Genomic DNA, 14,513 nt, shown 5'->3' on the forward strand with positions numbered 1-14,513 from the left:
CTGTTTGTGTTCATTTTGTTTCCTTTTCTTGTTCTTTCTTTTCTCTTTTTACTGTATTTTAGACTTATACCTGTGAATCGCCATATTGTTGAATGTATTTTGTTATGTGGGTCCTCCTTGTGGGGTTCTAACTTGTAAACTGCCCAAAGTAGTGCTTGTGTTAATGGGGTGGTATATCAATCAGTCTATCAATCAAATAAATAAATAAACATCCAAATATATATGTATCAAACCAAGGCCATCTTCGATGCAGCTCAGTAAAGAGGCCATTGAATTTAAAATCCAAACACACATTACAGGCAACCTAGCTTTAATGTGTTCGCGAAGGCTTTCGCGGCCAGGATCTGATGGTTGTTGTGGGATTTTGGGGATTTTTGGCCGTGTTCTTAAGGTTTTTCTTCCTAACATTTCTGTGTTCCCACACGCTGCACCAGAGCACAGACAGAGTTCGAACTCCTGTCCTCAGAAGATGCTGGCCACAGAGACTGGCAAAACATTAGGAAGAAAAACCTTAAGAACACAGCCAAACAGCCCAGAAAACCCACAACAGCCAACCTAGTTTTCATTAAAATATGTCTGGCACAAATTATGTTGCCATCTGAACTGCACAAAAAAACTGGTAAGGCTTTTTCCTAAATTTGGGGGGGGGGGGGGCACTTGGTTAAGGCTTGCCAAAAACAACCATGGTTTGCCATCCAGTCCACCTTCATCTCCTCATCCACCCACCTTGCTTTGGTTCTTTCCTGTCAAGAGACAATGTCAATCAGCTTCTGAAATGAGTGAAAGAGTGGCCCCAACGGCCAGGAGGAGGAAATACTTCTGCCTCAAGTAGGTACATAGGTGACTTGGTCTATCTTTAATAAGGCACAAGGTTTTCCAGTGAGAAAACATAAAGGATGAAAAATGTGACATCCTTTATGGGCAGTTTTCAGTAGTGACACTATGGAAGTCCTAGCTTGTGGACTACAACTCCCAGAATCCCCCAGGCAACATAGTCAGTGTCTATGCTGGCTGGTGAATGCTGGAAGTAACTTTCCCAAGCTTAGCATGACCTGACTCATGTGTCTGGTTGATTTGTACACAGCAGCGCATGCAAAGGAAGTGAACACAGGAGAGCATTCTTCTTGTGTTCCCCATCACATCTGTTCTGACCCCACTCTAACAAGTGCAGCTGACATGTCGTTAGGAACAACAGGCACCGGCTCAACCATTCTCATTTTGTAAGGAACACACTCTTGTTCTTACAGTTCATGCACTGTAAGAAATGGGTACCTGTGAAACTGCCTCCAGGTTTATCTGATGAATTCATTGATCCCACACCTCGTCCTGTTAAAGTCAGGGTGACATCCTATAATTTTAAAAACAGCCAGACACACCCTGGGTAGCTTGTGCTTCAGCTACAGAATTCAGAGAGAGAAAAGTGTTTTAAAGGAAGACACCACATTCTGCACCAGGCTGAGCTGGGCTGGACTGGACTGAAATGGAGTACCAGCCTGTTGTGGTTCAAGGGATGGCATCTCCCTGCCCCTGCCCCCGACATCTCAGGCCACCAACAGCCCTTTAAAAAGAGTAGGTGAAGCTAAAGGAAGGTCCAAGAATCTTCTTCAGTCCAAGGACCCGATTCCAGTCTGAGAAAAGTGAAGTGTGTTATTTATTTGGGGAAGAGCACCTCATTTCGTTGCACCCACTTGTGAGCGCAATGACAAATAAATTTCTTATGTCTTATGTCTTATTTATGGCACATCAAAATTTGAGGCTTCCTGATTTTAAGCCTACCCCCCTCCCAAAAAACAGGCACGAACAAGCTTACACATATCTACTCAGATGCAACCAAGCCTGAATTATCTGGCAGGGATTCAAACAGAATCCTAAATACTAAGGCTCTGCACGGTACCGAGAAACAAGCAGGCCAGAATCACTCCCCGGCTTCCTTCTCAGCCTCGCTCCCACCTCTCCTACCTACAGCAAAAGCTCTTATCTCTAACAAACCATGCTGAACCAGACTAAAGGCATGCCTAGTTCAGCACTTCATTCACACAGTGGCCATCTAGTTGTCCGAGTTATATTTGCAAGCTTGCATGATGTCTGTAGTTTGAGTGACTGGGAGGGGCTTTTCCGATTGTCCGTTGGTTGCCTATCTGTCTAGCGCTAACCAAGTGTTCCTTCCAGTCTTTGAATTCAAAGAGAGCCTCACCTTCCTGCTGAGTGTTCTATCCCTCTGTTGTTGTATTGGTTGGTGGCAGTTGTTTGTTGCAGTTGATCTGTTTGTTTAGCTCTTGGTATTTGTGCAATAAAGGAAGTAGTATATATAAGTCTGTAATTTCAAGCAACTGTAAGTAAAGAAACTTAAGTTACTGAGACTTTAAGAGCCAATTAATGGGTAAAGGACGGATTATGGAGAAATTTTAGCTATTCTCAGTGGACCTCTGTATTTCTGTTGTCTAGCAAAAAAGATTTTTACCAGAAATTCAAAATTCTGCAATGCTATTTGCCAGGAGGAAGCACACCAGTAGGAAAACATATACCAACGAGAGGGGTGGGGGTAGGATCTCCATGCAAAGCATAAGCTGCATTCATGTTTGCTGGTGTATTGCTCTGTCTTCTCTGAAGTGATATTACATGCCAATTTTCATTCACAAAAGCACACATAATAAGGTTGTTGACTTTATTGACTATTATCCTTCTAAAAGAATCCTGAATTTCTAACCAGTTTCTGTAAAATAGGCCAAAATGTTGTAGATCAAAGAGAGAGCAATCACTGCAGGTGACTATTGGGGCAGGGGAACTGTTAACAAATAACAAGAAAGATTCTGCATGGGGCATGAGGCTTAGGAAAAGCAAACCATAGACGTGTGCCAGCAGGTTTCATGCCTTAAGAGATCAAACTCCCATTTTTCTGTGGACAAAACAACCAACAGAAGAAGTTGTCTCTTACGGGCTTGCCCCTCCCCTTCACCCCCTGTCACATCAGGAGTGGGATTACAAGACAATGTTTCAAGAGCAGAGCATCAGCTGCCCTGGCGTGCTGTGTGTGTCACTCTCTGTTAACATCCACTCGCTTGCTTTTTCCTCGCTGCTAGAAGGTCTCTCACAGAAGGAGAAGCAGTAGCACAAAACAGCATCAGGAGGAAGTGGGCAGGTAAGCAGAGAAAGGGCTGGAAAGACCCAGTTTTTTTTAGACTCCAGGAGTTGGGTCAAAAGCCAGCCCTGTATCTGCCCCCACCTCATGTGCGATCAGTGGAAACAGACACATGGAGAGAAAAAGATGTGGAGTCACCACATCATGAATCCCAGACACATTGCTCAAAACAATCACATGATTTTCAAATCCCTCCGCCTAGCTCTGTGGCGTGTGTTTGTGTCACAAGATAGATCCACGGGTGACTGATAATGCTGATGAGCAGGGATTCTGACTAATATTTCCAGCACAGACTGAAAGGAATCTGTATTTTGTCTTAAAATGGAGAACCTGATCCTAAATCCAGAAGGCATGGAATTTCTGCCCGCCTCATTCCAAACTCCATTAGAGCTGCAGTGTTTAGTCAATTAAGTAGTTAACATAAGTGTTGAATATGCTGAAAGGAGGTGCTTCTTTATTGATTAAGGAAGACTGATTTTGTTACATATACAGTGTAACCCTTCACCCCAAATCCATCCAAAGAAGAATATTTTTAAAAAAAAACATTCTGGATTGCACAATCTTCTGCATCTTGCAGAAAGCACTAGCCACCAGGAGATTAAAAACCTCTGATTGCAGCAGGCAGACACATTATGCAGAATGAGAAACTGACATGTCAAACCCAGGGAAACTAGAGGAATAGCTATCCTTGACATGATTCTTACCAACAGAGATGGCTTGGTACAAGAAATGGCAGGAAAGGGACATGGGAGGGGGGAAGTGACCATATTCTCCTTGAGTTCTTGATTTCAAAGGAAATAAAATCAGAGTGTAGCTGTTCATATAAGCAGAAGGAAAGTCAATTTTTAATAAACTCTGAAAAATGATGAGTAAGGTCCTGTGGCAGGAGATCCTAACAGGAAAAGGAATCCAAGATGGATGGGAGTTTCTTGAAAAGGAAATTCCAAAAGCATAATTATAAACAATAAATACAAACAAGAAAAAAAGGTGAAAGACAACAGAAAAGATCAATGTTATCTCATAAAAAGCTCAGAGAGGACCTTAAAACAAAACAAAACAACAATAAACAACATGTATAGGAAATGGAAAGAAAGCCAAGCCACAAAGGAAGAGTACAGAGCAGTACCAAAAAAATTACAGGGATGGCGTTTGGAAGGCAAAAGCTGAGAATGAGCTGAAGTTAGCAAGAGATGCTAAAAGCAACAAAAAAGCATTCTTCAGGTATGTGCCTAGCAAAAGAGGGAGGAAAGAAACATTGGCCCGGCTACTCAATGAAATGGGGAAATGATGACAGATAACCAAGAAAAGGCAGAAGGACTGAATTCATACTTCAGGCTGGTCTTCTACCAAATGACAGTCTATGACCCTCCAGGGAAATATGAAGTACAAAGGGAGTGAATAGAACTGCACCTTGAGATTGATAAACAGTCAAGGAGTATTTTATTACTTTGAGTGAGTTCAGACCTCCAGGGCCAGATTAACTGAATCCAAGATTATTGAAGGGCCTGTCTGAAGAACCCTCAGAACTGTTTTCTATTATTTCCTTTAAATCAGGAAGTGACCGATGGGTGGAAGAAGGCTAACATTGTACCTCATTTCAAAAAGGAGGAACTGGAGAACTACAGACCAGTCAACCTTCACATCAATCCCAGAGAAAATTCTGCAGCAGATTACGAAGTGCTAACTGCAAGCACCTTGAAAATAATACAGTAATAACTTGAAGCCAACATAGATTTGTCAGGAACAAATCCTAGCGACGAATCTTATTTCATGTTTTGGTTGATTAACCTCCCTGGGAGATAGTGGGAATGGTGTAGACGTAATATATCTTGATTTCAGCAAAGCTCTTGACATAGTGCCCCAAGATTTAGGCTGAACAAAAGGAAAAACATCTTAACTGTTAGAGCAGTACAATAAGGGAACCAGTTACTGTACCTTGGGAGGTGGTGAGTGCTCCAATGCTGGAGGCATTCAAAAGACAATTAGACAACCACCTGTCAGATCTACTTTGATTTGGATTTCTGCATTGAGCAAGGGTTTGGACTCGATGGCTTAATAGGCCCCTTCCAACACCAATAATTATTTTATCATTCTATGATTCTATGAAAGTATCTTACTTCCCAGGATAAACAATTAACGTACATTTGTTGGAAACTGTCAACCTGGAGCCTGCTAAACAAACGGTACTCTCTCCATACAGGAGAGGATAATGTTTCATGTGTACAAGGGATACATTTGATTGTCCCAACCTTATAGGCGGAATGCAGTCATGGAAGGCCTGCACATAAGCTTAGCACCATACTGGGAGAGATCCTTTGAGACTCAGACTAATGATGTGAAACCCAACCCTGAAAACACTGTGAGTGGACTCCCTTGGTGTTGGTGTGGGAGCAAATGGACTGCTTTGTGTTTGCATCCCAGAAATACTGTATGTTTCTCTCCTTTTGAGGCTGTACTACCCTATATCACAGAAAGTATTTCAGCATCGGGGTTCTTGCATCTTTTTGCACTTGTGTGGCTAAAGTGCAAAGTTTCAGGTCCCTTTATCATTGTGGTATGACAAAGGCCCCTCAAAATGCCCTCATCTATACAGCTGTTAGGAGGTACCCCAGTCCTTCTGAAGGCTACTATGTGGGTACAACGTGGGTGTATGCAACACCTGAACAACTGCTCCTCATGTTGACAACTGAGCTTGCTCAATATTATAGTACAGACTCTGCTTTCCTCAAGTCATTATCAGGGCATTGTCATCACATCTATATATTCCTTCCCTTCAGCTCAAAGGGCTACTTTTTGTTTTGTTTTGTTTTCTGAGAAGGTGGAGGTTCCTGTAACAACTACAGGGTAAGCAGAAATCCCAAAGTTTGTCCTACTTTTTGTATCGGCCATGCATGACAAGAAAAAGGTTCACGGAGAACACCACGGTCGAGAGAATGTTGGCATCCCTGTTTTTAAACTGAATTATAATTCAATTATAATTATAATTCAGTTATAACTGGAACGCAAGGTGTCTTTGCATTCCAGTTCTGAGAGAAAGGCATTATGCAAATCAAACCAATACGTAAACAAATAAACCCTATTAACTAGTGCTACCGGCGTTTAAAACCATTCCTAGTAACCGTGCCACTAACTGCAGCAAGAGGTACGGACAATGGCAATATCTACCTCCGTGCATCAAAAGCACCATCTACTGATTTTTGCATATCAGGTGGCTTTTGAAAGCATCGGAGCCTGCTAGACCATTTTGTCTGTGGTCAGATGGCAACCGTATTCCCAACCTCCCCTTCTCCCTCACAGTATCATTAAATGTCGGGTGTTAATATGTGCACCTGGGACACTTCTGAGAACTCAGCTATGTTGGTTCTAAGATGATCTCATCTTTCAAAGAGGGCAGGGCTCCCATAATCTTATCTGTGCTAAAGAGGAAATTTCAGCAGGTGGCACCTGTCATGCAAGTCAACTGGAACTCTTTTTCACAGAACTATAAAACATAAAGGAAACTTGATCTTGTTTTTTTCCACTTTGCCACTCTATAGGTTGAGATGCATATTTCTCAAAATCTGAGATGTGCATTTGGTACAATCCTCTTGCTTAATGTCATACGTTGCACTACAGAAAGCCTCTTAATCAGTGGGGACTTGGTGAGTGAACTCCTTCGTAAGTGCCATTGATTGGTGAGTGAACACGAATTAGAAAAAATAGCTAACAATAATTGGGGCTGGGCTATAATGCTCCAGGTAGGGCTGAAACTTCTCCAGTCTGGAACCATGGGGCACATGGCCAGCCTGTGCTAGATAAACCAAACGTATGGGGTGAGGGAGGTGACTATGCAGGCATTTAGTCTGCTGTTTGGTTTGCTACAGAACAGACTGGTTTGCTCCTACATAGAGTGATCAGACAACATCTTTGCTGGAGTGAACCAGCCTGCCTCCAAAGCAGTTCTACCTGAGCCTTTCTGGTCTCTGTCAGGGGCCTCTACTTTTTTGGGTGTGGGTAGGATTGCATGCAATTGCTGGAAATTAACCAAAAGTGAGCTTTCCTCTATTAGTTTACTAGTATCATGGAATGATTTAATAAGAAAGCCACTTAAGGTTATTGACAAATTAAACACTTTCTCAGCTCTGTGGAGGGGCTAAGGGAGTGAATTTTTTAAAAGTGCATTAGGATAACACACATGTCCCAAATAACTTAAGAAAAAAAAGAAATAGAAAACTTCCTCCAGCAGGCAGGAGGGAGCATCAAGGGAGATTTTGTTTGCTTGTCTCTTTGTTGCTCCCTTCTGCCCCCTCCTACTACCTGAAGGAAGTTTTCCATTTCTCTTTTATTTTGTAAAGTGATTAAGTGCATACACGATTTTTTTTTAAAAAAATAACCTTACTTCTTCAGTCCCTCCCTAGCATTGTTTAATTTGCTAGTATCCTGAAGTGGCTCTCTTCTTAGGTCACTTCAGGATACTGGCAAAGTTACAGTGAGCTGGTGTGGATGAAATAGGTTCAAATGCCATTTGGATGTGAGGATTACACCAAATGGCATACTAGACCTCCTAGCAACCCTGTTTAGTCCAGTTCAGCTCACTCCAGCAAAGCTATGTAGCCAAGCTCTCAGGCTTTCTAGTGGGCTGTTTGTTAGGTTCCCACGTAATAACTACAGTAACGGGGAGAACCTGACAAAAGGGAGAACAAATCTTTAAAGAGCACCTTTTTAAAAATTCAGAGCTGAGAACAAGAGAGATACAAAAGAAGACACGCTTTAATCAGTGTCTATAAGAAAAACAAAACAGGAATTTTGAACCAAAAGTAAAAACAAAATTATTTAAGGTGCCACAATTTTTTTCTGTGTTTTTTCCCCTTTCACATGCCGAAGCAGTTTTATGCAGTCATCTCTTACAAAACTAATACGTGTGACAATCCCAGTATTGATTGGAGACGGAACTTGCCATGTAATTTTTTTTTATTTTGCATCCATGTAGAAAGTTTGGTGCCTTTTTAGGTGGCCTAAAACTACTGAATGTGCACACATCTTAATGTGGTAAGGAGTAGTAGGTGGGCCTGAGTGTGCCAGAAAAGCTGAGAGCCACACTGTCAGGAGGTTAGACTCTAGGATGAGATGAGATTCTTAGCAGGGTCATCCAAGGAGGAACGGTCCAAGCTGAGACTCCAAAGTCCACCCTCTTCAGGAGTAATGGCCACATCAGCAGAAAAAAAGTGGAGCGTTCCAATGGTGGTGGGGTGGAAAAACTTTGGAAAAGCAATTACTGGGAAGCAGGAGTACTTCAAGCTGAAGCTGGCGGAGGATCTTTCACAGACCATGGCAGTGACAATAACCTAACTTTTTGTTTTAGCACCGCATAGAAGAAGGCAATAGTCAATCCCTGCTAAATATTTTTTTTTACCTTGAAAAGCCTATGATGAGGCAATCTAAAATTAAACAAGAGATAATGTTGAAAGATGAGACTCCTAGGTCGGAAGGCAATCAATCAGCTCCTGGGGACGAGCAAAGGACACGTACAAATAGCACTGTCACTAATGACACAACAAGAATAAAGTCAGAACAACTTCTAGAGATTGGCAGGCATAAAAGCAAAGTCCAGTTTGCTGTACTTCAAAACACATACAGTTGGAACATAACAACCATGAATCAACGTAAACTGGAAACCATAAAGCAAGAAATGGAACATTTAAGCATTGCAGTAATGTATGTGAGCGAACTAAATTGGGCCGGAATGGGACATTTTTAGTCAGACGACGACAAAATGTTTTACTCTGGAAATGACAAACTCAGAAGTGGAGTAGCTCTAAACACTGAGGCAAGATGTAGGACAAGCAGTTAGGGGGTTATAATACGACATCTGACCAAATATCACTCAGACATCTTGAAAAATTCATCAGCCTCACTGTCATTCAACCCTGTGCTCCAACTACACACAAAGGATACCTCGTATTAGGACTGCTGTAAGTCCAAAACGACTTGAGAGCACAACAAAAATTAGATGTTATTGCAGCATGGATTTTGGAATGTGCTTTATGTCCAGCACAGCTTCCCCTTCATTATTTAAGTTCTTGAAACCAACGACAGCTAACCTTTCAGTTATTAAGTTTCCTATACATTTAACAGCTGTGTAGATGCAATGGCGGGGTGGGGTCTGCTACATTACAGTGGTCTGTCTCAATAGCCTGGAACCAATACAGCCATAAAGGTATTAGGAATCTGAACCTCAGTAAGGTTGCTGTGGCTGCCCATTATACAGTCCCATGACTGAACAACATTCAGAACAACAATGAGACAGCATGTAGTCATCACGAAAACAGCCCTGGGACAAGACTGTGTCTGAGCTGTCGCCTGTTGGTGCTGGTCTAATTTTGCAGTGTGTGGCTTCCACTTCTTTTCCCTAAATAGCAGTTCTGAAAGTTACGATAAAGAAGTTAAAAGAGATTTTTTACAGATATAGTATTCTGCAAGAAATGAATTTGCTGAGACAGCCAAAATAATGAGCCATTGTCACACTTTTGAGAATAGTTGCAGTCTGGAAAATAAATGTGACCTTTAACTGGTTTCTGGGGTGACTCAGACTACACAGATTTTTTTTTTCCTGATTATCCAAACTGCCAAACAGTGATCACATAAATACACATCAACTTTTAGTTAACTTAGGAGCCTAGTTCAGGAATTCCTAGTTCTCCTACACATGTACGAAAATGACTTCATCGGGGTGTGTATGTGTTTGACAGAGACGATGCTTGGGATCATAAAGTCACATGGAACAACGGCAGAATAAATATTGGGAGGGGCACCTGCAACCTCTAAAAAGCTACGCAGGCTTGCCTTGCCCAACAGGTTTACATTGTGGACCAGGAGGCGTCATCGTAGCCAATGTCACCGGCAGAAACAACAACAGGCTTGGACAACGTGAGGCTGCCTGTTGAGCAACATACTACTCCCAGACCACAAATCTAGCATCCAGAATTTTCTGCTGAGGACTGCCCAGCTATTTTTCCTATGGTAACAGAGGGCAGATCATGTCTCCTCAAAGGCTACTGGCACATGCGCGGTTTGCACTTCTCTACAAACACACGCTCACAGTCCTCTAGGAGAAGCATGTCTCGGCTTTCCACTCCACTCCTCCCAGCTTCATATACTGAGCATCCACCTCTTCAGTTCATTCTCACTCATGCTCAACAACAATATGACTACAATAGCAGCAGGGAGTGAGTTAGTGTGGGGCACTTGGGAATGGTCGGGCTTGATTAGAATGATCTAATCAAGCCTGACTGTTCTCACTTAAATGGGTTCCGCCAATATTATGAAGGGGCTTATTAATCCAGAGCCACATCAGCAAAGTGTGCTGCTTATATACCACCCCCTAGCGCTTCAAGCACTCTCTGGGCAGTTTACAAGTTAATTATGCAGGCTACACATTGCCCCCCCCCCCAGCGAGCTGGGTGCTCATTTTACCGACCTCGGAAGGATAGAAAGCTGAGTCAACCTTCAGCCTGCTACCTGGACTTGAACCCCAGGTCATGAGCACAGTTTTGGCTGCAGTACAGCAGTTTAACCACTGCGCCACAAGGTTCTTCAGGATATTGGCAAATTGCAAATTAATAACTTTTCCTGCTCGGCAGAAGGCAGGGAGTTTTATATATATATAAAACTCCCTGCCAATAGATAGATAGATAGACAGACAGACAGACAGACAGACAGACAGACAGACGTCTGTCTGTCTGTCTGTCTGTCTGTCTGTCTGTCTGTCTGTCTGTCTATCTATTTATGGTTTGCTTTCTCTTTAAGGGCCAGTCAGGAAACTGCCTTCAGCTGAAGCCACTGTCATGGATCTGACTGCAGATGGTTTTCTCAACCAGCCCTTTAAGGTGAGACAAAGAAAAAGAAAATTTAACTGATGTAGCACATCAGCAATAATCTACATCAAATCACAAACAAAATGTTTCTTTTTTTACTTCTCTTGCCCTCTGCTGAGCAAGAGAAGTTATTAACTTATCAATATTCTGGAATACCTACTTCACAATATTGTCCAATCAAAAGAGGCAGGCTTGCTATGAATCCCTTCCAGTGATCACAGGTGCTAGATCCAAACTGCCCATAAGAAAAACGTAGAGGACCCTTGACAGGGGTCAGAAAGTTGCCAGGCGGTGGGTGGGGGGGCACTCTAGCAAAGACATCCTCTGATCACCAGCTTCAAGCGTGCACCAGCCCATCCCTGCAGCAGTCCAAGCAGAGGACTAAACCGCCTGTGTAGTCAACCTCTAATTCTTACACTGGAAAATGGTGTGTGATTTTCACCCTGCACCAATGACCATGTGTATGTCCCTGGACTGTTGGCACGGTTACATCTTTCCACAGCAGATTTCTCAACATGAAGCTGGCTCTGCACCTACTGACAGTACAGTTCAGATCCCTAACTGAGCTTACTGTTAAATATCTGGGTTCAAGATGCCACTTGCCTTATTTCCACAAGATCTAGAAATAAGAAAGCCAGTGCTTACAAAGGCTTTTCTTATCACAAGCCTTATAGCTGGGAAGATTTGGTTATCAGAACTGACAGCTCTGCCCAGCAACATTCAGGGAAGCATAGCCAGTTTCTTTTCCATGGTGCTCGGTGCATCCAGCCTTTGAACAGAAGCAAAGCTTATGTGGGAAGAAATAAGAAATGCCAGGGAGAAGTCAAAACTTTAAAATGTCTCTGTCTGCTCTTGGGAACAAGATGCCAAACAGATGGACTTTGGGCTGATCCAGCAATGCAATGCTTATGTTCGTTAAAGTGCAAGTGATTCCACCCCCCTCGCATCAATTCCAATACGTGAGAGTCTACAAACAATTTGTTCCAGAACAACTACTTGCACAGTGGATGGGCAGCATCAGAAAAACAAATGGAGAAAGCCCAGAAGAGAGAGTGTATATTCCCTGGTGAGGTTGCTGAGCTTCATCCAATATGTCACCTCTCTATTCTGATGGAGATCACTTTCCAAGAAACATACATAGCGCTAGAGCTGTTGATTCAGTTACAATGAACATATGGAGGGGGGGAGAAGAGGATTTATTTCAGATAGCCTACAGTGTGGTGATGCGTGGGGAGGAAACTGCTGATGGGGAGGGTCAAGCCCTCTTTCTCCTTGCCCTTTGTCCTCACGCATACAATTCCACTGACTTTGTGATTTACTAATTTGAGGGCAAAGCTTCAAAGGGATTGAGCCCAACAACATGCTCGGAGACATGGCAGGGTTTCCAGGCAAATTAGGCACAGCTGGAATCCTAAAAAGACCTGAGCCTTTGTGTTTGTGCTCCATGGCTGGCTCCAGACTCTTGACAATGTGAGGCAGACTGCCCCCCCCCACCCTTAAAATTACATTAAGGTGCCTAAGCCATTCAGTTACAGAGGCAGATGAGAGAGAAAAACACTGGAAATATTACTGTTTCTGGTAATAATCTGCAATAATAGCCACTATCTGTTTCTGTTCATGACACTCAGAAGTTAGTTCATGCTGCTTCATGGTAAGGCCAGCCCTGCACAAGGGAAAGATACTGTTCTGGAACTATTTCATTCACACTGGCTACAAGACCATCTCTCAGACCAGCCAAAGCAGCTGAGTTGGAGATGAATAGCAGGATACAGTACTAGGATATAATGTGTCTTTGCACTTAAAGGATCCCATCTTATGGAAAGGCCCAAATGTTTAGTAATTACAAACCAGAGGTTCACGATAGAGACCACCACAAAACCCACATGTGAGCACTGTTGTTATGCGTAACAGGCTGTATAGATCGACTGCACTTTAACATCCCTACACATACTGTGAAGGAATCCCACATCCTTTGGACAGCCAGGGCTTCTACGGTACAAAACTTGGGAAACTTGGTTTCTTTTTTCCCCTACTGCTCTCAAATCTCCAAATCAGTGGCTGGAGGCTTCTGGGAGTTGCAGTCTTTAAAATCAACCTTTTCTACCTTTGATGCTATAAGTCAGAGATGTCCAGACCCCTCCTCTCTACTACCGACAGAAAAAGGCACTTTAAGCTGGAGGGTCACTTTCCCACGGTCGATCCCGTTACAGAAAGTGATCTGCAACCCACCCAAACCCGGCTTCTCTCTCCCTGGGACGAAGTCACGGTGATGCCCCTTTGACAGACACAGAAAGTGAAATTTCACCAGGAAAAAACAAGACAAGTCAACCCGAGCCACAGTCTCACAAGGCGCGCTCCGGCGGATCACATCCACCCACCCACTTCTCCAGAGGCTGCATGCCTTCCCTTTACCGGGGAGTAAATGGGGAAGGACCCCGACGACGGGAGGCACCCCGGGTCGCCGCACCCGCGCCCGGCCGCCTCTCTGCGCGCAGGTGTCTCCGGGCGGGCCGGGGTGGGGGGGGCGCCTTCCCGCCCTGACCCCCCCGCCCCCCCGCGCCCTCCGCAACTCACCCGCCAGTTTGGGGTCCGGCGGGGCGGCGAGTTCCCGGATCTTGGCGGCCCAGGTCTCGGCCACCCGCCGGTTCTCTTCGGGGTCCGGCGAGGCGAGGACGCAGAAGGTCTTGGCCACCCGGTGCCGGGAGGGGCCCGAGTCCCACCAGCTCTTCTTGAAGGGGTAGCAGAAGACCGTGAAGTAGGCGGCCGCCGGCTCCGGGGCTCCGGGGCTTTGAAAAGCGTAGCAACCGATGCAGTCCGCGAGGCTCAGCGCCGCCGCCGAGGGGCTGCCGGAGGGCGCCGCCGACCCCGCCGCGTCCTGCCGGCGCATCAGCAGCTCGGCGCCGCCGGTGAGGCTCAGGGCGTAGTTGGGCTTCAGCGCCGGGACCAAGGCGAAGAGCCCCGAGAGCAGCACGTCGTCCTCGCCGCCGCCGCCGCCGGTGGCAGCCCCGCGCCGGGCGCCCTCTTCGCCGGGGGACGAGCCTCCCTCCATCAGCTTCATGGAGCTCCGCGACGCGACGCGGACCGAGGGGCGCAGCCCGGACACCCACCCGCGGCCCCCGCCGCCGCCGCCGCCGCCGTTGCCGGCGCTCCCTGGGCTGGAATGAGCGCCCGACGGAGGCGAGCGGCCGAGGACATGGACACGCGGGGGGCGCTGCTCTCGCCTGCCGCCCGCAGGCCGCTTTCGGGAATGACACCCGACGCCCGTCCGTCCGCTCGCTCGCTCGCTCGCTCCTCAAGCTTCTCCGATGATACTTCGGGTGCGCCCCGTCGCGCCCTCAACCAGAGGATAAAGTTCCTGGGTGTTTCTCTTTTGCTTCCCGCTATATGCCGGGGGAGGGCTTGGCATTCGTAAGAAAAGGGCATGAAACTTGAAAAATATCTGCCAACAAGGGTCCCAAAAAACACCTTGAAATGCCCTTTAAAATAAACTTTTGGAAGTAGCTATGATAACACAGCATCAA

At 45.1% G+C, this 14,513-nt stretch overlaps 1 protein-coding gene across 1 annotated transcript in view; it reads right to left on the reverse strand.

Moving 5' to 3' along the window:
* The window catches only part of SPHK1 (sphingosine kinase 1), a 45,944-nt gene extending 31,676 nt beyond the window's left edge, over positions 1 to 14,268 (reverse strand). Inside the window, exon 1 of the mRNA XM_072990486.2 lies at positions 13,567 to 14,268. Coding sequence (XP_072846587.2) covers positions 13,567 to 14,050 — 484 coding nt within the window. The 5' untranslated portion in view covers positions 14,051 to 14,268. The remainder of the gene's footprint in view (positions 1 to 13,566) is intronic.
* Positions 14,269 to 14,513: the final 245 nt, after the last annotated feature.

Source organism: Pogona vitticeps, chromosome 2, assembly GCF_051106095.1.
Source record: "Pogona vitticeps strain Pit_001003342236 chromosome 2, PviZW2.1, whole genome shotgun sequence".
In the NCBI taxonomy this organism is placed as follows: Eukaryota; Metazoa; Chordata; class Lepidosauria; order Squamata; family Agamidae; genus Pogona; species Pogona vitticeps.